This window comes from Cebus imitator, unplaced genomic scaffold, assembly GCF_001604975.1.
Source record: "Cebus imitator isolate Cc_AM_T3 unplaced genomic scaffold, Cebus_imitator-1.0 Scaffold186, whole genome shotgun sequence".
NCBI lineage: Eukaryota > Metazoa > Chordata > Mammalia > Primates > Cebidae > Cebus > Cebus imitator.
This window is the reverse complement of record NW_016107501.1, coordinates 1,896,069-1,923,291: the sequence shown is the minus strand read 5'-3', so window position 1 is coordinate 1,923,291 and position 27,223 is coordinate 1,896,069. Positions and strand designations below refer to the sequence as shown.

General features: G+C 38.3%; 1 protein-coding gene across 36 annotated transcripts in view; it reads right to left on the bottom strand.

Moving 5' to 3' along the window:
• Positions 1–27,223, bottom strand: part of ELAVL2 (ELAV like RNA binding protein 2) — a 156,210-nt gene that overhangs the window by 29,890 nt on the left and 99,097 nt on the right. For all 36 annotated transcript variants that reach the window (XM_037744805.1, XM_037744806.1, XM_037744792.1 and 33 more), the window contains one exon: positions 8,023–8,126. In XM_037744805.1, the coding sequence (XP_037600733.1) occupies positions 8,023–8,126 (104 nt within the window). The remainder of the gene's footprint in view (positions 1–8,022; positions 8,127–27,223) is intronic.

Below are 27,223 nucleotides of genomic sequence, written 5' to 3'. Positions count from 1 at the left end.
ACTGTTTTCAAAATACCATTAATCCTGGAACAACATGGGTTTGAACTGTGTGGGTGCACTTAAGGGATTTTAGACCAACCCCTCCTCTTCCTCAGCCTACTCAACATAAAGATGACAAGGGTGAAGATCTTTATGATGATCCACTTCCACTTAATGAACAGTAAATAAGTTTTCTCTACGTTATGACACTCAACATTTTCTTTTCTCTAGCATACTTTATTGTAAAAACACCATATGTAATACGTGTAACATACGAAATATGTGATAATTGACTTTATTACCAGTAAAGCTTCTAGTCAACACAAGGCTACTGACAGTTAGGTTTCTGAGGAGTCAAAAGTTAGACTTTTTACTGTGTGGGGGCTGGTACCCCTAGCCCTGGAATTGTTCAAGTGTAAACTGTACAGCCCTGTCTCATTGCCCAAAAGCAGCAGCATGTCAAGACGCTTCTGGAAATAAAACATCCGCAAGTACTTCTAATGTAGCACATGTGGCTGAAAATGACCCTACAAGTAATGATAAGAATGGCTGGCAGAAGTCAAAGTAAAAGAAAATGTACCATCCATGCTTTTCTAAAGAGTTAATCAAATTTAAAGAGAGATGAATGTTAATGCATGTTTCTGTAATTTTTAAACTGGCATCTAAGACTTACATGAACCTACCAGAAAAACTTTCTTGAAGAATGAGTAGCCACCTAAAAAACAAACTCAGTAAGTTACTACTGTAATAATAATTTTACTGCTCATTACAACAGAAATGACTGAATCAATGTTAACTCACTTATCTGCTAAGTATGACCAGTTTTCTTACTGGTCATAAGTAAGACAGTTTTCTCTTATGAGCAGAGAAAACTCCAGATCCCAGTTTTCTTCTCAAAACATCTGCCACGAGGGGCTATGACATCCCTTGTGGAGCATGCTTAGGTAACAAAACGACCCATGAATTCCAAGCAAGGTGGGTTCAGTCAACTGTTGAGACTCTTCCACCATCACTACCCACTGTGGCTGACAGGCAGGAAGTAAGCTGGGGACACTGCCACCAGGAACCCTGTTCCTCATCCTTCCCTCTTTGCAGGCTCTGCCTCTGCTCCAACAACTGTGGGAAAATATCTAAAGAAAGTCAACTGGAAGAATGCCTGGTTACTGCCCTTTGGGAATTCTGATTAACTCTTGCTTTGTAGGTAGTTAGAAGGAACAGAAGTAACACAAGAGGCCTGAAGACAGGACATTCAGACCTTACTTGGGTACTACTCACATCCCCTAGACCACACCAGGCTTTTTTTATGCATGAAAAAAATTAAAGCTGACAAGAGAGCATTCTACAAAACACAGGAAAGGCATTGTACAAATAATCAAGAAGTCATCTGTCACTTCTCACTTCAAATAAGGACTGTGTAAACAGGACTCAATATAGATGAAATAATTTTATTTAAATGTATTGATGAGGTGCTGATAATCAGATGTAATATACTATTAAAACTTGACAGGTGGCTCTGGAAATTTCCAGAACACAAAAATGAAGTTAAGAAAACATGTACTCGGTCAGTCTGTATTTTTTAAAAGGCAAAGGAACAATTTACTCAATGTTTCCATTTTTGCCTCACTCCTGGTATGTACTTTTTCATTTTTTTTTTGTCCAGATAAACAATAGTTATTAGGCTAACATCTCATAAGTAGGTCAGTTAATTTGAGGCCTGTCCTTCAAACTATTACTTCTAAATTTTCCACATCTGCTCAAGGTAAAAGAGAAGTGATTGTATATATATACACAAGTTTTTAAATGAAGGGTACTTTGTAGAGGACAATTTATAAATTTCTACCCTTTGTACCATCACAGAAAAAAACTGTACAAACCAGAAAAACACTAGGGTCGGCTGAGATGCTAGAGTTTAAATACAAAGCAAACCTTCCTCTCTTAATAAATACTCAAGATCAAGACCAAAACTGCTCTGCTCAAAACCCTCTGGTGTCCTTCCCTCACCTACATAACAAAACATCCATGTCTTTACATGTGCACTCACCTTCTACAACCCACAATCCCTCTCAGGCTCATTTCCATGTTTGCCCCTCACCCTGCTTTTTGTTTTGGCAAATTCTATGTATGGTTCCCCTAACAACTGCTTTAAAACTTCCATGCCCTACAAAAGCCATGAACTCTAAGCATCATGGCTATTAAAACAGCCACTCATCGCAAACACAGAATTGTACTGCAGGTATTTTAACAGAGCAACTACTAGATGGCAAGCCCTCAGCATAGCTTTACTTACATTGCTGCCTGCATGCCCTCTCCTTTTCTATAGTGGGGACTGGTTTACACAGCATCTAAGAATATTTCATAATGATCAGGATTAAATTTTATAAAAGAACAATTTACAATGAAAAGAAAAAACAACCCCATCCCAATAATCCTGTGGCAAAAGGAGGTTAAACTAGAAAAGCAAATCCCAAAATAAAGTTTACAGTGGCTGTTAAACTTCCAACAGTGAAAGAGAAAGGCAGTTAAAATTGTTCTCTCTTCAGGAGAGAGTGTTGCTTTTCACCACTAAATCACTCTATATAATAAACATAAGTTCATTTAAAAGTTACTTTTTTTCCTTAACATACAACTTGTAGACCATGAAAAGCTATTTTTCCTCCCCTAAAAGGCAAGTAATGAACATTCACAGTGATGATTATTTTAAAGATATAAATGGAAGCTTAAACGGTTAAAAGATCTGTCCAAGATTACACAGCGAATTAAATCATTTTAGTAAGGTAATTAAGTCAGGGTAAGATTTTAGAAATATAGTTCTATATTCTTCCTATGTTAAGGGTCAAGTTCATACTAAACAGAAAAAAAAAAGTATAAATATGACATTTACTAATGAGAAAAGGATAAGCTAGTTAGAAAAAGGTATACATTTAACAAAAAATTAACATAAATACAACAGCTTAGAATACACGTTTATTAGCTTTGCTTAATCACTCTAAAACTGAAGACAAAAAATAGTACTATTTTTAATATTCTCATTTTTGTAATAGAATTTTCCATATGCAGTTAAATCGTGGTTTAGTTATTTCAGTTTAAGAAATTTCATATGATTGTATACCAATTAATAACTCAAGCAAAGGTAAATTTTAGCCTGGTCTATGCCTGAATGATTAAGGAAAACATTTATTTAACCAAGACCAAAACTGAGCAGTTTTTCTATGGTAGTACTACTTCTATACAGAATTTCCTTCTTCTTTTGAGGGGCTAGAACCTACTAATAACAATAAAACATTCTATTCCCTGAGATAATAGCTCCTTCTTTCCAGATAAATCAACCCCAGTTTCAGGAAAAATAAAGCAACCTAGGCCCATTGCAGAGGAGAGAAAAGCTGAGAGAGATGCTGGGACCCAGGCATCCATTTCACTGTGTTATGTGATAATCCCCTATCCAGAGCACTATATGCAGGGGAGAGGGGAAGTTTACACATATTTTAGGAAATGAACGATTTTAGTTTGCTAATCATGAGTTTAAGTCTGACAATATTAACCTAACAAGTCAAAAGTGTTGGCTTTAAGCCATAAAAGTTTCACATACCATTTAGATTTTTTCAATATTTAAGACCCCTAAAAATAAAATGAGTAGGTAAACAGCATGAAGACTCAACATACTAGGCACAACCACTCACCTCATGAATAAGCCACAAAAGGAAAGATTCCCATAGGGACCTGAAAACATAGGGCTCTTGGTGAAAAACATCTCTCCTTCTCACTAGCATACAATTTGACACCTCCATGAAATTATTCCCCCACCCCCATGCCTGAATTGTACACATACCATCTCTTCACTACCCTCCCTAAAGAGAATTTTAAAACATTTTCTAATATTCACACTTTATTTACCATGCCAACACTGGGGACAATGTGAGCAGGCCTAATCCATAATAGCTGCCTCCCATGCAATACAGGGATGACGTGATTTCACCAGCAAGGTGTGCCTCTGGAACATCTCCTTAACTAGGGAAAAAAGTGACCCTTAGGACAAGAGAATAACTACCTAGAGATTTTAACCTGTATTTGATACTACTTACAATAAACAGCACCCTAAGATGAGGTGAACACATTGTTTTCAATTTTTACGCCATTTTTTAAAAGCAAAGGCTGGTGAACCACCTTGAACTCTGAATGCTAAACTTTCACCCAGCATGCTCAAGAAAACACATTAATATTTTGTTTAACAGAATGAACCACAGGGAGACTGCTAAGGTAAAATGTTAGAATACAAACTGAATTTTGCACACAGAAATACCAAATGTGTAGAGAACCACCAAACATTTTTAGTGATTCCTTAAGTGCCAGGCCTTAGACTTGCTGTCGTAAATTACCTGGGAAGCATAATAGAAAACAGAATCTTGAATATCACATGAGAACAGGTATCTAGTAGATGTAAAGTGGATCCCAGAAACTATATTTCTAACTCACTTCCCTTGTAATTAAGATGCAACCAAAGTTTGGGAACAACTGCTTTGGGATCTCACAGAGCCTGAGGGACTTCAATGCACTCACCATGGAAATACTGAGTATTTGTCATTTATTCAAAACACCAACTACTGCACAAAACCCTACTGAGCTAATGCTATTAGGAAGCCCCAGGAGAAACTGCTAAATAAACCACCTCTCACAGCACTTGATTCACTGTTTCAATATCCCAATAACCAGGAATCTTACCACACGCATACTAAATGCTTAGTGGCTTACAGGACATAAACACTTGTATATACTAACCAATCTTCTGTACACCTTTCTAAAGCAAAGCACAGTTTCATGGCAAGAGTTTTGATGTAATGATCAGAAGATAAGGATTTGTTTGTGTCACAGCTCTCTCTTCAACTACCTGGTCTTGGCTAAACTGTACGATCACCAGTCTCCACTCTGACTAGGGACAGAGAACAGTGCTTAAGCCTAAATTACATATGGGTCCCCCTTTAATTCCAAAACCTTTGTGGTTCCCTATGGATAAAGAATCTAGGCTTCAAAGAAGGGGGAACTCAGCAGGAACTTGAACAACCTGGCAAGACAGAAGCTGAAGGATGGAATTCCTTTAGATGGGCTCCAAAAGATGAGATGACCACAATTAAACCATAAATGAGTGGGAAAGGTTATACCAGGAAGTAGGAGCTGCAAAAGCATATGCATAGACGCTAGGAATGAGATCACCTTACAAGTGAAGAGCCAGTCTGACTACAGTGGAGAACAGCAATAGCACTGGCGTCACTCCTACAAAGCTCAGACAGATGACAAGGGTAAAACTAGAGAAACACCATGGAATTTTGAGTGAGCAGTAACATGACTAAAGAGGGCTTTGTAATAAAGTGGTGCTGACAGCCATCATCAACATAGAAGAGAGGAGGGAAAACGACTAATTTAGAGAATAGTATCCCAGGAAATGAAAAGGCTTAAACTCAACTTCCAAAACATTCTTAAAGCTGTGAATACAAGAAAAACTGGGTTTAAGACATTGTACATGAGCACAAGACCTGTCTGATGGAAATAAGTAAACACAGAACAAACAGGCAAAGGGGGTGCTATATACTTGTGTGAAACGGTCTGCTTTGTGTCTCAGATGGAGTCTTGCTCTGTCGCCCAGCCTGGAGTACACAAAGGTGCAATCTTGGCTCACTGCAACCTCCGCCTCCCAGTTTCAAGCGATTCCCCCACTTCAGCCTCCCGAGTTAGCTGGGATAACAGGCACACGCCACCATGCCCAGCTAATTTTTCTATTTTTAGTAGAGACGGGGTTTCACCTTGTTGGCAAGGCTGGTCTCAAACTCCTAAACCTTGTGATCCACCTGCCTCCACCTCCCAAAGTGCTGGGATTACAGGCATCAGCCATGGTGCTCAGCCTATCTGATATTTTTACAGGAACTATGTGGGGGCGGAGAAAGAAGTAGGTTGCTGTTTACCCAATCACCCTGACCCACATCTCAGAAAATCAGAAAGAGATATCACAGTATAAGAGCCACAGGCATTACTGTCCTTTCTTCCACATATTCAGCCCAAGCAGCTGGGCCCTAAGGAGAGAAGGCTGGATGGGGCAAAGGAAGGAAGCAGCTGTCATCAACTGTCTCCTTGAAGGCCACAGGCATTTCTCCTGTGGAGACTTATTTCCCCTGCATTCCTACCTTCTTCTGGATCTCAGTGCAGTGAGGATATGTAACAAAAACACTGACACACTGGAATGAAATAAGGGTAATTATTTCTGAATGGAGAAAAGGACAGTTACTGGGATGAGCCATCCTAACCATCCATTTCATTTTCTTCTCAATCACAACTCAGGACCTCAGAACTAAGACAAATTAGCAGCAATCCAGGAGATCAATATAAATTGAGGAAGAGAAGCCTGCAAAAAACTGCAGTAGGATAGAAAGCACACGGTCTGAAGGCAACAGAACATTAGGTGTTTTTATTAAAGGACACTCATTGTTACTTAATAGTACTAGTAAAAGGTCTCTGACACAAATAAAAAGTATGCAGAGAAATGTGGATAATTAGAAAAAGCAGTCCAGACTGAAAAAGCTTCAAAACAAACTTAAGGCTTTATCTTAGATTTCACTGTAAATCTAATTTTTTCCCCTTCACATTTTGATAATATATAGTAACCAGTTTATTTTCTGATTGAATGGTGAGAATCTTTTCATAGGACTTTTCCTTGCTCAAGAAACATCTGGAATTCTTGGACCTCTCATACCCACGTACATTTGGGAGCCACTACATACTTTCCTTTAGATAAGACAGGGCTGGTAGGTATTTTTCTTAGGGGACAATACATATAAAGAATGACTTGTCAAAACCACTCAGGACTAATCAATTACCTTAACTGGTAATTCTAAGAAAAGCAACTTTAAAGCACAAAAATGACACTGCATTTCCAGATACCTCAAAAAAATGAGCAAAAATCTCTTAGACAAGTCTCTAAGTAAGATGGATACTACAGCCAGCCTTGACTAACTTCCCCTCACCACTTCAGGCTATAGTCTGAGCTGGTTTCTTAAATCAAGGGTGGAAAATAAGTTCAAACTTGAATCAATTGATAACAGGTTGTCTGGAACACTATTTTGAAAAATATTTGGGAGCCACATCTAGACCCAGTGAGAAAGCATTCCATGATTGATTGGCAATGTCTGCACTGGGCAGGAGAGAGTAAATTGATGGTACACGTACTAAGAATTTGCTAGAGGCAACATCCCCCTCTTATTTTCTAAAGGAAAAGAAATCTATGCTGTGAATTGGATTAGCTCCCTCTCTAGAGAGAATCTATGTAAGAATTTCAAAGATTCACAAAAGCAACAAAGTACTCACAAAATTATTTACTGTATGTCTTAAAAAGAAAAATAATAAGAAAAATAACCTGTGTCATGTAAGTTCCTCCTCAAAGCAAGCTGAATTTGCTAGAACTACAACTCAAGCACCAAATGTAACCTGCCACCTTTTTGTATAATCCATGAGCTAAGAATGTTTTTTTACATTTTTTTAACTTGGAAAAAATGAAAAGAATATTTTGTAATACACGAATATCTTATGATTTCAAGTTTCACTGCCTATAAAGTTTTATTGGACCATGGCTGCATCCATTTGTTTATGTAGTGGCTATTGCTGCTTTCATCTCTAAAGGCAGAGTTGAGAAATTGTGACAGACTACATGGCTCACAAAACCTTGCTTATTTAGTACTCAGACCTTTATAGAAGAACAAGGTTTCCTCAAGTTACAGGGCAAGTAGTTCTCTATGACGGAAGGAGATTTGATTCCGTAGGCTTCCTAAAATATTTATCTAAGAAAGTTGCTGCTCTGGCCCTTTGCGAATACATGAATGATTATATACAGTACTCTTGAACAAGTCGTTTCTCCCGTCATGCAACAAACACCAAAATTCCACGATGTGTCCAAGGTAATTGTTCATATGGGCCCAAAAGGAAGAAAGGAAAGAACTGCAAGTAAAGCTTAATTTTTTAAAAACTTCTGTTCTACAAGTAGATATAAAAAACTTTTAAACATACTTTTATTGTTTTGGTTTGAAGTCTCAATCCATTCAGGGTGTTGATAGCTTTCTCTGCATCCTTGGGGTCAATGTAGTTCACAAAGCCATATCCCAAGCTCTGCCCTAATGAAAGGGAAGGGGAAAAAGGCACATATTAGTTCTACACTGCTGACAGAGATTGACTTTCATTTTGGCATATGGTCTTGTCATTAACACCAGCATATTTCCTCAATAGTAAAAAGAACTCTCTATTAATTCTAGAAATATACCTGAAGTCTTTTTGTCTTCCATCTACTACATTTGCAAGTTTTAGAACTCAGCAAGCAGTGCTGTTTAGGGAAAAAACCACACATCCCCAAAGGATTCCAACATACATGACCTGCCTGAGCCAGAGTATACCAGCAACAAGACAATGCTCAGCCTCAGAGACTGTAGGGATTTTATCTCTCTGCTATGGAGAGGGCTTAACAGACGAGACCTTTTCAGCTTCAGTTTCCTTTGCCATAAAATGGGAAGACGGAAAACATTAACCAATAATCTGTCAGCGTTCTGTAAATTCTACCCTGACACATTTATAGCCTTTACCAAGTACAATTATGTTGGAGTCTGAAATGATGAAGAACCATGTGTGGGTGTGTATACATCTTAAGTTTATTTTAGAGGAGGGCTTCTCTTCAAATAAACTCAATCAAATTTCTCCAAAGAGGGTTTTATGATATAGATAAGAACAGGGAAATATGAACACAAAAGATTTGCAGTGATGACATGCAAGCCAGTGAGAACATATGGGAAAAGAAGAAAAAGAACGGAAACAAACATAACAAGAGAAAAAAAAGTGTGGAATAAGAGTTGCTGCAAAGTAACTGTTTGTTGTTGTTGCCACCCTCCCCCCATCATCTGAACCCTCTCACTCCTGGCTCAGTGATGCTTGAAATCTCAGAAAATCGGAGCTATCAAAAGCAGTTGAATAAACGGAATGCAAAGATTAGTTTAAAGTTAATCCCAAAGGTCTCAAGTTTTCAATGAAGGAAAAGTTCTCAGTTTAAAGCAAAAAACATTATACAGATGACAAAAATGGGATAAGAAAAGTTTAGTCTTCAAAAGTCAAAACAAACTAAATGAAGATTTCCCAGATGCCCAAGGACAGTCCAAACGCTTTTATTAAGTACTACTGTTGCGTGAATTTCACAGGGAAGTGAGGGATTTGTTCTTGATGGGGCACCGTAGGTCCAAGTGGTTATCAATGGGAGTTTTTAGGACGGATAATCTGGTTATCTTAATGTGGCTACTTGTTACTACATAAACGAAAAGAGAAGGCTATATACAGTGCCCAAGATGAAAACTAGTGATTGTATTTTGGGACCACGATCAGAATTTTGGATAATCACTGCTAATATATGCGCTCTTATGAAAACATATTTTTTCCTCTTTTTAAAAAAGAAAAAGGAATAGAGAGTTAAAACTAATTAGGTTAATTTTGGATATCTCACACTAATATTGAGAGGTTTTATTTTACAGTTCTAGTAAAGAGTCACATGTGAAGCCACCGTATTTTTAAAAATTCAGGTTTTTATTAATTCAACATTTAGCACGTGTCTACTGTGTGCATTGTGCCCCTCCTATGTAAATGTGTTGCAGTCCAATTGTCACTGAGTAGAATTAAATTGGCTAAGTGTAACAAGATCTGCTCAAGGAACCAGCTTACAGTGTAAAGAAGATGGACTTCTAATACTCGTTCTGGTGTTTACTGGCTGTCAGTCAGCTATGCAACTTTGAAGAAGCTACTTAACATCTCACTGAACCACACAGCCTCCTTATCTCTAAAATGAGGGTAATTCCTACCCAACTAGGTTGCTGACACAATGATGAAAATACTCAATGATCAAAGTGGATCACCCTAGTCAAAATATTACATGAGAAAAAAATACCATGCTTACTGTTAAAGATTTTAAGTGTATTCACTAAAATTAAAAAGATGCTACAAATTTAACAGAAAAAAAAGGGCAAGCCAAATATCATATATAGTTTTGTCACACTGCTGTTCTATGACAAAATAAATCAATTTTATCAGCACAGATTAATTACCCTTTCTACTCATACTATTCCTCCACCTGCATCTTAGCAGCTTCTGACCCCAGTGCATTCTCAACCTGGGCTGCACTGCAATCAACTAGAAAGCTTTAAAAAACTAAAACAAAAAAACCTGATGCCGGAATCTCACTCCTAAAGATAGATATATATACATACACATATGTGTGTGTGTGTGTGTGTGTGTGTGTGTGTGTGTGTGTGTGTATTGAGATCTCACTACATTGGCCGTGTGTGTGTGTGTGTTTGTGTACATGAGATGAGATCTCACTATGTTGGCCGGGATGGACCTGAACTCCTGGGCTCAAGTGATCCTTTCATCTTGGGCTCTGATTTTATTGGTCTGTCATGAGGCATTGGTACTACCTTTTTAAAACCCTGGTGACTAACGTACAACCTGCACCTTGAGAAATCACTATATTAATGGTTGGGGCTATAAGGGGGCTGCTGAGAGGCCTAAGAAAGGTCTTGCAGGGAAGATTGCCATTTCACAGTTGAGTTGTTTAGATATATATGGATGTGTTTCTTCTAAAATCTTCAAGTTATCCATTATTTCAAAGAAACAGTTTATTGGCCTCCTGAGGTCAGTCTGGGGCACAGGAGTGCCCACTGAGATTAGATCACTGGGTAAAGTGAAAAGCCTGTCTTGCTTACTTCCCACTTAGCTGTTTCCAGCTGTGGCCTCTGAACCATTACTCCTGGCCTGCTATAGGCACTCAAACGTTTACTAAATCGAAGAATGAGAAACTTCCTGTTGTTATTTATTTAACCAAAGGTATTATCATCACCACCATCAGAGGACCCAACTATCAAATGGGTCTTCCACCTGACACCCTCAAGCAATCATGACTAGCTATAATGAGTCAGTCAAATATCTAATATCTGTTAAGTTGTTTATACTCAGAAATATGTATCCCCAAATGACTTCTCCTTGTAACAAGTTCCTTATTTGACTAGTGGTATTATCAGGATGAATGCCACTCAGAATATGTTTCAGGTAAGCAAAACTGTATTCTTATCCTAAGCAAAATAATATGAAAGTTTGGGTGGGGTGTGTGCCACTGAAAGACTGTACTCCTAAACCTACCATTGTTGTTGCATTAAAATGTTGGCACTGTAACAAAAGGGAGTTAGAACTTTAAGTTACTTTACAGTAAAAATCTGTAATCAAGGCAGCAAATATTTATTGGGTGTTTAAAATATATGAAGGGCATCACAGATGATCCCAAGATAGGCAAGCCTCCCCATTCTCACCTTTTAGCTACATGGTATTTTACTGTTTAATTGTAGCTTCACATTAACCATGTTCGGTATTCAGATTCTTCTCCTACAAGGTAGAAATGGTATCTGAAGCTTGGCAAGGTCAATCAGCTTCTATAAATCAAAAAGGCAGGGAGGAAGTAGTAAAGTCAGGACTTGAAGTCAGGACTCTCAAATCCTGTGGCTCTTCTATACTCGATTAACAACTAGTTTATACCTGAACTGAGAATTCAGGCATAATGTGTGGATGCCCAGGACTAGTTTGTACCCAATATGCCTGAATAATAATGTACCCAGGCACTTCTGACACTTTTACTGCAAAAATTGCTTCCTGGTTGACTACTATGTCAAATTTCTGTACCTTCTGTACAAATATCAGTTTTATTATACATCAATTTCTGTGCCATTATTCATTCCTATGACAACATAAATTGCATCTTATTTATATAGTGCATATTTCTGGTTGGAAGTGAGTGCACAGTTTTTAAAAATAAAAGCAGTAGCAAGTCAAACATTAAAAAAGAAAAAACCTAACCTACCCTCTTCCCACTCTTGTATTCATCAGTAGCCGTCATGGGCCACCCAGGGAAGGTTTAGAAACCAAGCATTATTTATCCATATCATCCAAATCTATTTTTCAAGTCTCTCTGAATTTAGAATGTGCATACTGATAATCCCCAAACCAAGATTCATTTCTTTAAAAATTTTATAAAGCTCTAAATTTAAATTCCAAGTATAACCATTACAGAACCCAACATGATTAAAAGACTATTTTGACCAAAATGACAAAGCTAAGGCCCTTCAAAAAAAAAAAAAAAAAAAAAAAAATAAAAAAAAAAATTGCCTGAACCCAGGAAGCAGAAGTTGCGGTGAGCCGAGATCGCGCAATTGCACTCCAGCCTGGGTAACAAGAGCGAAACTCCGTAAAAAAAAAAAAAAAAAAAAAGCCTTTAAGAAAAACAAATCCTGTCTTTAAATGCCAAAATATTCAACTGGTAACTGAACATCAAGAAGAGGGTCAAGGCCACATGTCCTCAGCTATTCTCAAAAGCTAACTGTGGTCACATGTTCTTAAGAATTTTTGAACCATTAATCCAAATCTTTTTTCTTTCAAGACAAGGTCTCTCTCTGTTATCCAGGCTGGAGAGTAGTGGCATGGTTTCAGCTCACTGCAACTTCCACCTTCTGGGTTCAAGCTATTCTTCTGCCTCAGCCTCCCAAGTAGCTGGGATTACAAGTGTGCATTACCACATCTGGCTTTTTTTTTTTTGTATTTTTAGTAGAGACAGGGTTTCATCATGTTGGCCAGGCTGGTCTCCAACTCCTGGCCTCATGTGATCGGCCTATCTCGTCCTCCCAATGTGTTAGGATTACAGGCGTGAGCCACCATGCCCAGTTCCAAGTCTTGATTCTAACGGCTGATAGGGATTCCAGAACTTTCCTATACTCTGTACTGCACTGTCGTGTATGAAGCCTTTTGTTTTATACCCTTCTTTTTAATCTAACACATATGCCACAGAAAAGAAACCTTCACAAGAGAGAAAAATAGCTTATAAAATGCTCCTGGCACAAGGAGAATAGTTATAAAAGGTCAGTAGAAATCATGGTCAAGGGATCTATACCACAGAGCTGAAGCACCCCACAGGCCTCTGAAGAAGACCAAAGACTACTGAGAGAGGGGGTCAGAGCAAGAAGACGAAAACAGGAAGAGAATCCATTTAGTGGCAAAGTGCTACTGTGGGAAACACAGTAAACGCCAATTTGTCCCAAACTGTGTGTAATTCAAAGCATCAGCCATTCCCTTGCCACCTACATTGCTTTTAATAGCCTACTTTAATTAAAATTTTCATTGCATATTTTAATTAAAAATACACAATCTTCGGGACCTGTTTCATTCAAAGGTCACTTTATTTAGTCTTTTCTATTTTAAATTACTACCAATCTTCAGAAAAGTCAAATTACCCCCTCAGGTTTAAAAGCAAAGGCAACAGACTACCATAATTCCTGATTAAAAGGCACATTAATTTTATCCAACCAATATTAAATGAGACCCTCAACACAAAACTGTGAAAAATAAAATTTTTTATTTAAAAAAAAAAAAACCAAGAGTAACCCTACAAATTTCTCACCTACAATAAGCATTCGATACCTATGGAAACCATACTTTCTACTAGGTCCTGAGGAAACAAGACAAAAAGTTCTTTCTCATAAAGCTTAAATTCTGATGGGGGAGATAAATGAACATATTATATAGGGTATTAGAAAAAATAGAACTAAGGGGAAAACAGCAGCAGGGGATGAGAGTGGGGAGTGGAGAAGCAGGGCTGCTTTTTAAACAAAATGGTCAGAAGTGGTCCCATCCTGCAGGTAACATGTGATCCAAGGCTTGAAGGAACTAGCTGAAGTCTAACAGAGAAGAGTGGCAAGACATATTCCAACCAAGTTCTACCATACACACTTCACAATCTGCCAGTTCTACCCGCTAAATCGGCTTCTTGTCTGCATTAGCATTGGTACTGTATTATTCTGACCCTGATTATTGCTATACTATCCTAATAGGACACCCCTTGCTTTGACTCCCGTTAATTCCAAAAGCAGCCATCTTCCACTGTAATGTCTTCCTAAAATACAAATCTAACCACACTCTGGTTTCCAGTCACTTTCAATTTTTTGCTTACTTCTACTTTTGCTCATCTTCCACCACTCCTACACATATACCCTAAAACGCACATCCAGTTCTCTATGCCTGAACACAGCTCTCCAAGTAGCCAACTCCCATGTATCCTTTGTGTAACCTTTGAGACTCTGAGGCCATTTCCTACTACAACTTGCCCCATCCCCAATGCACACTGTTCAGTGCTCCTCCCACCTAGTCCTCCCACAGCTTCTTATATTATTCCGTTACCTTACTACATGTGTCTGGGGTCCATTTGGATGCCTCCTCACTACACTGCTGAGCGAAGGCAAGCAGAACATAGTTCCTGACAAAGAGGAACTTAACACAGATCATTAAATGTTCCAGGTTCTTATGGTTTAGAACAGGGTTGCCCTTATAAATGTATTCCTCATGTCCCTAAATTGTACCAGATAGGTTAAAAAACAAGTGGAGACAAGATGCTCAAATGTTACTGTATTCTGCCTTCCTAAGAAAGTCATACGAGTGTTTTAACAATTCATGTAAAATTGTTCATATTAAAAATTTCTACAAATACCATTAAGACGAAATCTCAATTTTAAAAAATGTCACCTAGAGTAATTTGATAGATTTACATAAATCTGTTCTACAAATCTGTAAGTATGAATTATGGGATGTCAGCATATAATTTTGTTTAAAGTACTTTTTCACTAATATAATTAAGTCTGCCAAGACTATTCATGTATAAGTCAAATAAAATGCAGAGTGAATTCTGTAAAAACCTGGTAGTGAATCAACAATAAAAGGTGACTACACTGATTGATGTGTATCTATTATTTCATTTAGAGCAGTAGCAATGTTTTATCAAATAAAAGAATAAAAGCAGTGTGAATCTTTTTTAAAATCCCACAGTTGGCAGAAACAGGTCACTATGGTCCTCTCTGTCAAGCAAGACTTGCAACGTGAGGGTTTAATAATGCAATACCTTGAAAAAGCTAAATGGAAAGATTTACTTTCTCCAAACACAGGCCTTGCATAAAACTGTAAGCCTTAATAAGAAAAAAAAAAAAGCAAATAATTTACGAAAACAAGTTTTCATTACAAGGGGGGGGGAAATTTTTGGTTTTTAATAAAGACCATGTTCCCTCCCAATATCCTCCCCAGTAAACATACAATAAAGTTGCAAATATGTTGTATTTCTTCAGATGGACTTGCTGTTCTTGGACACTCATTATGTGTGTCTGTTCAGACAGGCTGCGCACTGCAACTCTGGCACCAAAGCAACTTGCACCAGACTTTACAAGGAGCTTTTTTAATATCTCAGATCTGATACGCAGAAAAACCATGTGGGTATCACACAGCAGGGAAAAGGTTTGAGAGAATCTTAGAACACAGGGATGCAATTCTCTCTAGTCACGTTTTTCTCCAAATTTTAATTCCTAACTTGGCCTGAGTCTCCTCAAATGTAGCAGGCCAGATGCAGCAGGTCCTTCCATGTAAACACTCAACTAACTCGGGTCAAGTTAAACAGGTCCTCCTTGCTGCCCTCTAATGCATAAGATCAAATTGTAATACGGAAGACTGGTGAGACACTATTACTACAGCCCAAGCCAGGCTTCCTGAAAGCTGGGAGCATTTCTACCAGCTTCCCAAAGGACATTACCAGGGATTATCACAAGGATAGAGAATTCAACCTAGACACTCACATAATACAGAAAACAGATGGCTCACTCAAAGACTCATCTTCTATCCAAATGCTAATAAAGCTGGCCTGAGATTGAAAGGCCCCAATGTTTCTGATTTACAGGACTTTACAGATACATGGAGTTAATACAGAAGAGTTTAAATTCTAACTTTTCTGCTGAAATCAAAGTTGTAAACAGTGAACATTTGGAAAATATTACTTAAGCAGCCTAATTCTAGAGGCAGCAGTTAATGTCCTCAGCACCCGGGCATTTTCTTTCAAGTTAATTTTAATGGCCATATCTGTCCCCTGATTAGGCAACTGGTAGAGCTCTATTTTCCTGTAGTTCCAGTCCCAGTAATTATGAATCTGCTGGCAATGCAGCATGACCCTGCTTAAGTTGGCGAAACTGTGGGTTCTTAATATATCACATTTTCAGACAACATTAAAAACTCCCACACAACTCAGTCTTAGACTATTGAGAACAGAAACAGCATATTAAATCTTCTAAATTCTTGTCAAGTGTTACACTGGGTACACAAAGATGTCTTGCATCCAAGACCAGGAAAATTAGGAAAAATTATCTGAAGTAGGAAAATAAACCAATTCTTCCATAATACACAGGATGAGATTCTATCTGAAAGCAGGTTCTCCCACTTGAAAGAAAGTGACTGAGACACTGTAGCATCCTCAGCACCACAATCAAAACAAAAGGTAGTTCTCATTACTTATTGATGTAGATAGCTTCTCTAAAAGATAGGTCAGCAGTTCTACCTTCAAACACTGGAGGTGCCACCAGGACAGAGCGAATGCCAAAAAACATTCAGGCAGCCTGAAAGTCATATGCAACAATTCAAAAAAGGTTAGGACATTAACGACTCTGAGCTAGTGCTGTCTACTTTCAATTAAAGATTTGGGTCCACTGCAACTTTCTCATGTCTCTGTTAAACACAATTAATTCGGTACAGGTTCCACCCACCTCCTGCCCCAACACACACACACACTAACAGGAGCTTATATTATTGCTTTATCTTGTGTTTACTTAAAAGGCAAAGGAGTTGTTCAAGTAAGTATCATCTGGGATGAGGGCAAAGGAACCACATTCCTCAAAACACTACTGTGGTAACAAGTTAACTGTGGTAGTAAAAAGGGCATCTGCTGTCACTTGTGCGACCAGCTGGTGTCAATCTTAGCAAACATGCACTCTTGCTTGTGCCTGCACACACATACACACACACACACACCACTAAGCAACCCATTAAGAGGCAGTACAGATTCTTAATAATGTGTTTTTCTCTGTGTAAGGGATCATTTTTTAACTCCAATATCACAAAGAAAAAAAAAGTTAAGGCCCTATCCACTATAATTACATCAGTGCCTGTTTTGAAACTATGTCAGAGTCCCACAAACCACCATGGAGAGCTCCCCATTTTGTCAAGAATGAGAAGCTATAAAATAGACTCTACCAAACTCACAAGGTCCACGCTATAAAAAATTCTTGTTAGAGATAAATTTTCTTCTTGAACATTTTTTTAAAAATCACTCTCTCACCCAAAAGTTAAAGTTTTGCCAGCTCAAGGCTTCCAGTATGAAAAGGTAAGTTTATTGGGGAAAATGTCCATTCCCACTGCCCCATAAAAACACATGCCTACCTTTCTGGAAGTCAACAGTACCACTGTCAAAATATCAACCAACTATGATCCTTACATCTATCACATTTAATTATCACCACAAGGCTACATGTAGATACATCGGTATCTGTTTTACAGACATAAATTTGGAGGTTCAGAGACACTAATTTAACTTGCTCAAAGGCACACACAGCTAGATGGAAGGAGCAGTTAGGTTTCCAAGTTACAATTAACCTTTCCAAACTCAGTCTTTCCACACAACTGTACACTTTATTGCCTTAAGCCATGTGTGGGAATTATTTTGTGGCAGAATCCTGTACATCCAAAGTTTACAACTTTTGAATCAGAGTATTTATACTCTCCAAATACATCTGTATTTTTTTCTTGTTCTTTGTCATGAAATCAATTTACTGGAACTTCAATTCTTTCTTAATCCATCCAAGAGACTATTTATTTAAAAAAACAAAACAGAAATAATGGAACCTGAAAGAAAAGGAAGGACACCCTGCAGGTGCACAAACCACTTAAGCCCTCAAAACAAACCCATCATTACAAAACAGAGAGATAAGAGGTATCTGCATTATAAAAAGATTCATTTAAAAATGGGCCTTAATTTACATACTCCTTTTCCAAACTCAGAAAGCAGTTCTTATGGCTAAAGCCAAACATGTTTGCTACTGCCAAAACCGTCTCCCACACAAGACGCTTCTCTCCTCAGCAGATTGCATTAAAATGCTTTCATACGCATAGCACGGTTTCACAGCAGTGGAAAAGAACATGGGATCAATACCACATGGTCTCTGCCCTCTAAGATGCTCAAACATTTTAAACCCCACAAAGTCAAAAAGGGAGACACAGGCACCTAATGAACATGAAATACACAAAGTATGTCCAGGAGCTTCACGCTTAACCAGGACCAGCTTAAAAAAGTGAATTCTTCAGTGTGTCAAAACAGAGAAAATGAAATTGAGGTGTTTCCTGACAAATTCAGGAAATAGGAACATAGAGAAGAACAAACTTGTAAAGAACTATAAAGGAGATGGTCAGATCAAAGGCACACTATGCCAAACATAAGGGGTCTATGTGGAGGTAAGCAAGCCGCCTTCCAATCCTGGGAGCAAGGCTCGCCCTTGTGAAGGTTTACAGCAGTCCAACTGCAGGATGTACCAAGCACTGAGCAACAATGAGGAAAGAGATACAGGAGGGACCCAGGGACAGTCACCTTAGTGACTGGTACAATCACTGAGCAGATGCAAATGTAGGACTGTAACAGGGACCTCCATGTTAAAAATCGCCCACTTTCTTGTTTCTTTCTTCCCTTCCCTCTCCATTTCTTTCCTCTCTAGACAATCCCCTCAGCCAAAGCATGCTTATCTACTTATGTTCTTAAGAAATCTCAAAGGCTAATTCTGAAACAAACCCTGCGCAGAGCCCCCACAGCAAAATCCTCACAATTAGGAAGAGTCATAATTACTCCACCACCTCTAGGCCAAAGGCAAGATAATGCCAACCAGAACTTCAGACACCCAAGAGAGCCACCGAACAAGACACACAGATCCTGAACCCTGTACCACTGCTGCATGTCTCCCATACCAAATTTCCCTTTGATCTATCGTAAATTTTTAAATTGAAGATGGTACTTTAGAATGTTACTCTGCCATCTTCTCCGTTTGCTGACTCTCCCATTAAAACTGCTTTTCCTTCCACTCATCCTTGCCTCTGGCGTTCTGGCTTTCAAGTGGCAAAGAGCTGAAGCTGGGTTCAGTTACAGGCCTTCTAGAGTAATGGCCAGGATTGAAACCTAGCAACTCCCTGTGTCCCAGGAGGATCCATACTTCCTCGGCATGATAATGTCTTGTCTTTGTAAAAGTAACTAGAAGACAAGAAACCTTCTGAACCATAATACCCAGAGATTAATACAAGACACCAACTCAGCGACCTTGCAAATATTCCTGCACTATAAAACTAACAGATATGGATAACCCTGATCACCAAAAAGCTAAACCCAAGATGACTACGTCAGGAAGGGCTTATGATTTTCTGAGATCTCCTTTACATAGTTGTAAAAACAAGTACCTGTATCCTCTTAATTCCCACCCCTTGCCCAGTTAAGCTGCTGTTATGAGTGGGGAGAAACTACAAGTGTTAAGAAACCTTATTTTTAAACTCTGAGCAGCAATTGCAAAATTATACATATTGTGTGAATGCATGCACATACCTACGTTCTTCACATATGATATGGTGACACCAAGTTAGAAAACGAGTGAGAGAGAGAGGGAACCTGGGTCATTAAGAAGGGAATACTGGATAGCATCACATGATCGATGTTTCAATAAAGCAAAAACATATTTCACCTTATGTGTACTGATCATAAAGTATCTGCTATAAAGGCATATCAGGAGGGGGAACTGTCCACTGTAGTTCCTTTTATATCAAAAAGAAAGAGAATAATTAGAGATATTTTTAGCCAAGACAAAGGAAGTAAATTTCCAAAGGACATCCATCATCCCCAGTTGATACAAAGATTAAGTATAAATAACATGTGATTTTCCTTTGCACTGGACATGTTGCTTAGTTTATAGTTAATGAAGAGGTAGTTAACCAAGAGGGTATGAGGAACATTTTTCTTTCCTTCCTCTAAACTTAAAAGAGTCACACACAGCACTGATTTTTATATGCTTAGGAAAAATCCCCAAACAGACTGATGGTGTTTGGGCAGGTGGGGGTAAAATGCTGAGTATAAAGGAAACCTATTTAAATACTATAGACACAGCTTCAAAAATGCTCTGTCACACAATAAAGTGAAGGAATCCCAATGGAACACAGTCCACAGAGGAAACTGCGCTGTACATGGTTAAAGTTATAAAAGCTATGGGTCAGATGGGAACCATGACTATGAATTAAGTCAAAGAGGTACCCTGAGAGAAATAAATATCAATTTTGTTTTTGCTCAGGGACAGCTTATGCTACAGCAAACCACTCTGAGACCACAGGGCAACTTGCCCACCAATTAACAGATGGCTGCTAAAGAGAAGTACAAAATGGTGCAGCTCCTACAACTGCCACATTCATATCACACATAAGCATTTCTTCTCCACAACACCTCATTTAAAAGTTGAAGTGATTAGCTATTGTAATCCTCCAAATTTAAAATTCACAGACACTTTGAAGAAGAGTTTGCTTAAAAGATTTTACCTTGACAATGATTCCTGAGGACACAAAAGTAACGTGGCACCATTGATATGAACATGATGTAGTAAACACACTATCCTGCCAAATAAGGGGAGCACAGAGGCATGTCTTTTACCACTGACTTTAAAGTATCTTAAAAACGAAATATCTAAATCATATGCCCAGCAACTTAGTGCACCTGACCACTGCTACTAATTCTGGATACATCTTTCCCATGAAACAGGAAGAACCTAAACACAAAAATAATTTTTTAACATATTACCATTTTATCATCTCAAGTACTCATAAATCTACAGCAGGGTAGAGGCAAAAAAAGATTCTTATTCAACAACCCCTCAATTTTAATTCAACTTAAAAACTTTTAATGTGTTGCTTTCTTTAATCTGCTCTTATTGAAGTTACTCGATTTGCTTATTCACATATCTGAGACCCACTCTTGGGGAAGGCGCTATGTTTTTATGGCACCAGCTTAAACAATATGAAGGACCATCTGATGTGGGAAGTTAACTTCTATACACAGAGTTTCTCAGCTATTTGGGCCACATTACATGCCCACTTGGCAAACACATTTTTAAGATTAAGGCAGAGACAAGTAGATCAGAAGAATCCATTCTTATTACCACAAAGAGGTCCCTAAGGAAAAGGAGGTTAGGAGTTTAAGGCCTCTAGTTAACTGGCCTTATAAATTTGAAACTGAGATCTCATCTGTGGGCAAAGAAATTGCACTAAAGGTGCTCTCTAATGCTCACCCTGCCTATGATTCTACCATCTCCACCTTAAGTTTCACAAATTCAGATCTGCATGTTATAATCAGTCTTGTTAAAGAGCTTCCTATAATGTAGAATGCCACACAAAATGTTAGGGATTCAATTACAAGTATACTACTCAAAGAAATGAATGTTTCACCAAATAACTAGTTTTTCAGCTCATTCCAATATTCAATAGCCTTTGCTGTCTAGAGTTTTCCTATTTTGTTGCTGACAACTTCTTTGCTTTTATAATGGAATAAGGAACCAAATAGTTACATATTATAAAAATAATCTCCTTTATTTGGGGAAAAACTTGAAATATGTATGGTGCCATATCATTTACTTGCCCCTATATCAAAATAGAATATAAGCTATTAAGTGCTTATTCTAGTTATCCTAATTGACAACATTATTCAGGCATTCTACTTAGATTACTAAACTTATTTTTCTCAAGCTAGGGTATTTTTTTTTAGCAAGAAAACATATACATACTGAAATGGATTTTAACACAAAAGCCTACTACACTATTTTGGAGTTCTTTCTCCTTCTTGCTCCCCCAAAATAATTAAATCTAATACTCATACTAAAGGAATTAGAACTTCCTTGATAGCATTATTCCCTACAAAGCTAATTTGTTCCTTCATTTGCATTCTCTGTCATCTTCACCTATGATTTAAAGAAAGTGACACAAAAAAATTCTTTAGAAAAAGGCTGAACACAGTGGCTTCCAAAGAGCAGCACTTGAGGAGTCTGAAGCTAGAGGATCACTTAAGCCCAGGAGTTCAAGACCAGCCTAGGCAACAATAGGGAGAATCTGTATATAAATTAGCTGGGCATAATGACACACGTCTGCAGTCCCAGCTACTCTAAAGGTCAAGGTGGGAAGATCACTAGAGCTCAGGCAGTTGGGGCTATAATGAGCTGTGATCATGCCACCACACTCCAGCCTGAGCAGTGACAAGAGCAAGACTCTGTCTCATGAAACAAACAAAATACAAATCAAATAAGCAGGAGTTATGGTAGATTTTTACAATCCCCAAAGAAGTATGTTTTCTGAATATAAAACCCATAGCCAAATTAAGATGTTATGCAAAGATTTTCTGTGCATCCTCCATAACCTGGTAGCATCTTGGCCAGGTCACTCCCCAGCTCTACTCACATTTTCACCTAAAGCTACCGGAACAGATATCCCAGTCAAATCCATTAGGTGTACACAAATATCTTAATAGGTTGTAAGGAGGAACATGAAACTGACTGGATTCTTTTTTGAACAATTACACTTGTGATTCTGCATCAATGACTTACTTGCTGGGAAAAAACACACTGTATATAAAGATAAAACTGGACCTGAATCTCTTCAAGGAGGACCAAAGACTGTACAAAAACCTACTGATGGCATATACTACATGTCCCATGGGACACAGAAATTTAATGCCTGTAAGCATACATATGACCCTACGGGTCTGGACACCAAAAGGGTTACCTGAAGTGTTTTAAATAAATGATCACTAAATAAGCAGAGGAGATAAACGTAGGTCATTCACAGGCAAATCTGTTTTACCACAAGATATATGGCTCTCCTCAGCTGCTAAAAGCAATGGGAGTTGCCAAACATTACTGACCTCTGAAGATTAAAAGCTAGAGATGAAACATCCAAAAAGACCTGCTGTGTTATCACAGAGAATGCTATTGCTCGTGGTCACTCTGTCGCTCTTCAGGTTCTTCTTGCTCACACTCAAGGAGCTAACAGTGCCCAAAAAACATAATTGAAAGGGGGAGGAAGTCACAAGAGGTTACTTAGGAGGGAGTATCAGCATCTTCATTGCACCTACTATTTTGCATAATTAAATTCAAACTTTGGTTTCCCCTATACTAACAATGTGACACAATTATCAGTAAATTGTTTGAAAGACACTGAAAAGTGACTTTATTTACAAAAAACACATACATACATACCTCTCAAAACAGACAAACTCCTTTACCAATAGCTATGGCCAGTTCATAACGGGGGCTTCCAACGAATTACAAAAGTTACTCTCTTATGGGTCAAATCGAGACCAATAAAAAATAAGCTTACCTCTCAGCTGAAAAACACTGGTTGAAAAAAAACATGAATTACATAAAAATTATTTCAATGGTGTTCTAGCCTGCACACTGACTCTAGCTAACTGGCAAAAAGCAGCACACTGGAAGAGGCACAGAGGGTTTTCAGAATGACTAACTGCTTGGAACCAGACTCCAAGGACTTAAGTAGTAGGAAGTAAAACTACCCCCACCCTCAGAACAGAGAGGCGAGTCATCATCACGATCTTATCCTTCCACACTTCCTTAAGAGCCTAGGTCCTGGGAGAAAATGCCTGACTGACTTTACTTGGGTTCCTTACTGGCTGCTTGCCAATAGGAAGGCAGGAAGAGAAAGGACCCACCCCACTGGCTTCTGGAATTAGCTTTTTTCCCATCAGCAATATACTAGGAAAGATAATTCCACAACAGGCAAAGATCCTAATGAAATGAAAGACTGAGACAAGTTTGTCTTAGATCAATGAACATCCTCAGAGATCTTTCCATGCAAACTGAAAAGAAAAAACGCCTCTCTCATTTCTGTTCAAATAAATGACTGCATCAAATATTAACCATCAAAGGAAATAATCAACAAATTGTTAGTGGAGCAGACTATACTTTTGTATCTTAGCTCAATCAAACACACACCAATTTAGAGCATCCTGCGTTCCACCTGCTCAGTATGACAATTCCCTCCTTCTCTACCTCCCTTGAACCATGAGATGCATCACAACAACTTCCACTAGCTGAGTACAACAGTCTCCCACTTATCTTTGGGGATTACAAGACCTCCAGTGGATAACTGAAACCACAGATGGTACTGAATCCAATATATACACTACTTTCTTTTTTTCTGATCTGTTAATCTAGATGGATTCTAAGTGACTAAAGGACAGGGACCATCTACAGCCATGAATAATGTGGACAAAGGTATGATTCACATCCTGGACAAGAAAGTACAAAATTTCATCACAATACTCTGAAAACTAACTCAAAACTTATGAACTGTTTATTTCTGGGATTTTCCATTTAATACTTTCATATCACGGTTGACCACAAGAACTGCAGAAAGTTAAACTGTAGATAATGGGAGGACTACTGTATTTCATGACACTGGCTTTCTTCAACGGATAGTTTCCACTTGAAATCAAGAACCTACCAGTGGCTGACATTCTCCAGCTCACCCAAAAATCTCAAAGACTGCTTAACAGCCAGTTAAGCTTGAGTCATCTTTAGTCAAGACAAGACCTTACAGCTCCAGAGGTAGAAGATCTTCCTCATGCCAATCAGAGGTTTTTGCAAACTCCCTACAAATATGACTGCAAAGTAGGCAGTGGGGAGAAGTCTACACAAAGCTTGCATTAAGACTTTAACCATGAAATATTCCCCTTTTTCATTATTTTAAACTCTTACAACCCAGGGGAGGCTTTCTGTTAAGCATCACACAGGAAATTGCTTTTCAGTTGTCAATAGCCAATGTCTGAAAATAAACCCAGTCACTAAGTGTGGAATGATGTACTTGCAGCCAACATGAATTTGGCTGATGCCAACAGAGAAGGCGGGAGGCCAAGATATAAGACCTAAATTTTTTTATTTTTTTGAACGACTGTTCTACTCAGTAACAGAATCTGAAATAATGCAAAGGCAGAAATAGGCTGCAAACCACCTGCCTTTAGTTTCAACATAACATCAGCATCTGTCTCCCAAGGTTGCTTCAAAAAGATATTTAAGTCTTCTGTAAAGACAGTAATTGTTCCAGTGGTATAAAAATAGAAATGGCTCAGCCGTGTGGGTTTTTGGTGGGGTAGTTGACTGTTATATTGACGGGGGCTTTCTGTGAGGGGTCGGGGAAAAGAGTGCTAGGGAAAGGGGAGAAAAATGGAAGAAGTAAAACTACAGAAGAGAATTTCTAACTCTTCGCTCATTGACTCTGATTGAGGAATGGCTTTCTGCCAATATTTTTTTCAAGTGCTCAGCAGAAGATGAAGTGAGGTAACTAAAAGAAGTCTGGGGATATTGCACATTGTGTCCTGTGTCCCAAGACTTCACACAGATGTTTGTCCCTGGATGCTCAGACTCTCTGGGAGAAGAGGAAGTAGAAAAGTGTGAAGGCAGAGGAGATTCTAGGGAACAAAACTAGTTGAGTTCTTCTTTCTGACCTACTGTACACACACCAATGCCTCTTCCTCTAGGTGACTTTCCATTAGATGAGAAGTGACAGAGACTGAAGGCAATTTTCAAGAGAATGAAACAAGCCTAAAACCAGACTGAATAGCTGCAAAGGGGGTAAGATGAAGTCCTTGCAAGTAATCAGCAATCTGGCAAAATATTGCACAAATTCAGTATTTTAATTGGATGTTTCTTTTATAAGGAATGTGGCAAGAACTAAATTTGAAGACAAGCTATTTATTTCATGGGGAGGGGTTGGTCCCTAAAGCCACGTGGAGAGGAAGAAAAATAAAATACACAGTCTGCAGCCCAAGGGGGAAAAAAAAAAACTAGTACCTCCTGAGAACAATTATCATAATTTACTTTCAAAATACTTGGGCATAACAAATGTTCTATGATTTCATTTATATGAGGTACCGAGAATAGGCAAATTCATAGAGACACAGAAAGTATAATGGTTACCAAAGGCTGGGAGCAAAGGAGGTGGGTGAGGAGTTATGGATTAATGGTTACAGAGTTTCCATTTGGGATGATGAAAAGGTTCTGGAAATGGATAATGGTGCTGGATGTGAATGTGCTTAATCTCAATGAACTGTAAACCTAAAAGGCTTAAATAATAAATTTTATGTTATACTTTGCCACAATAAAAACATTTCTCTTTAAAGTTTGGAATTAATCTGATGACACATGTGCACCAGCCATTTAAGCTTTACTTATGGGTGGTCATCTAACTTACTATCATTAATGCATAATCCAGGAGTAGCTAACTAGCCTAATACAAGTAATGGCTAAAATTCAAACGACTAGTGTAAGCCTACATACTATCCATACCTAAATCAACAACCAATTCTTGGCTGATTCACACAATGAACGTCAAAATAGGTTTTTGTTCTGCAAACCAGTTGTTAGTATAATTAGTGTTAGAAATGGTGTCTTACTGGTAAAATTAAAGGAATTCAAGATATGCAGATGGGCTAAATTAGTTTAGAGACATTACATACCCTTGTATAAACAGGGCAAAAAAATCAATAACCCAAGGTGGCTATGTCTTTATGGATCAAACCCCTAAATATAAATGGTCCTGGGTTCCAGTTTTTGCTTAAAGTGGCTTCTTTTTGCATGATGCAAATTGAGGGTGCAGAATGCTACTTTTGGTAAGTTGTCAGCCTCCAGTAAACATTTCATGTAAGGTGTATTCAAAGCACTTTAAAGAAAAGTGGGACTTTGCCAAGCTTTCAGAAAAGGTTTATCCATCACTTTGGTCCTGCTTGCTAGACAGATGTTTCTATGTGTAGTGGGATCTGGCCTGAGACCTGCTTTCATTATAACCTATAAAGCAACTAAGACTCACTCTTCCTCCTTTGGTGCCTACTAACAACTACCCAAAATTAGGTATACACTATACTAAGATAGGTCCATTTAGAATAAATGTAGTCTCAAGGAGTCACTGGTCATGAACACAGTGGCCTCCAAAGGTACTATCTTAAAAAAGGAAGAGAGAGACTCTTTAGAAGTCCATTGATCAACTACAAAGGCCAGTAAAGAATATTAGACATCTTCCTTACATTGATGGCTGTGTCCAACTATATTGTTTTCCATTAACCTTTACGAGAACTAAAATCTCAAATAGCATAAGAAACTAACCCCAGAAGATTCCATATTCTACTTTTAAACAGCACATCAGGACTAGCTTCCAATGTTCTAGAGCTGGGGATATAATGGAACGTTATCATGCTTTTTTGAAAAGGCTC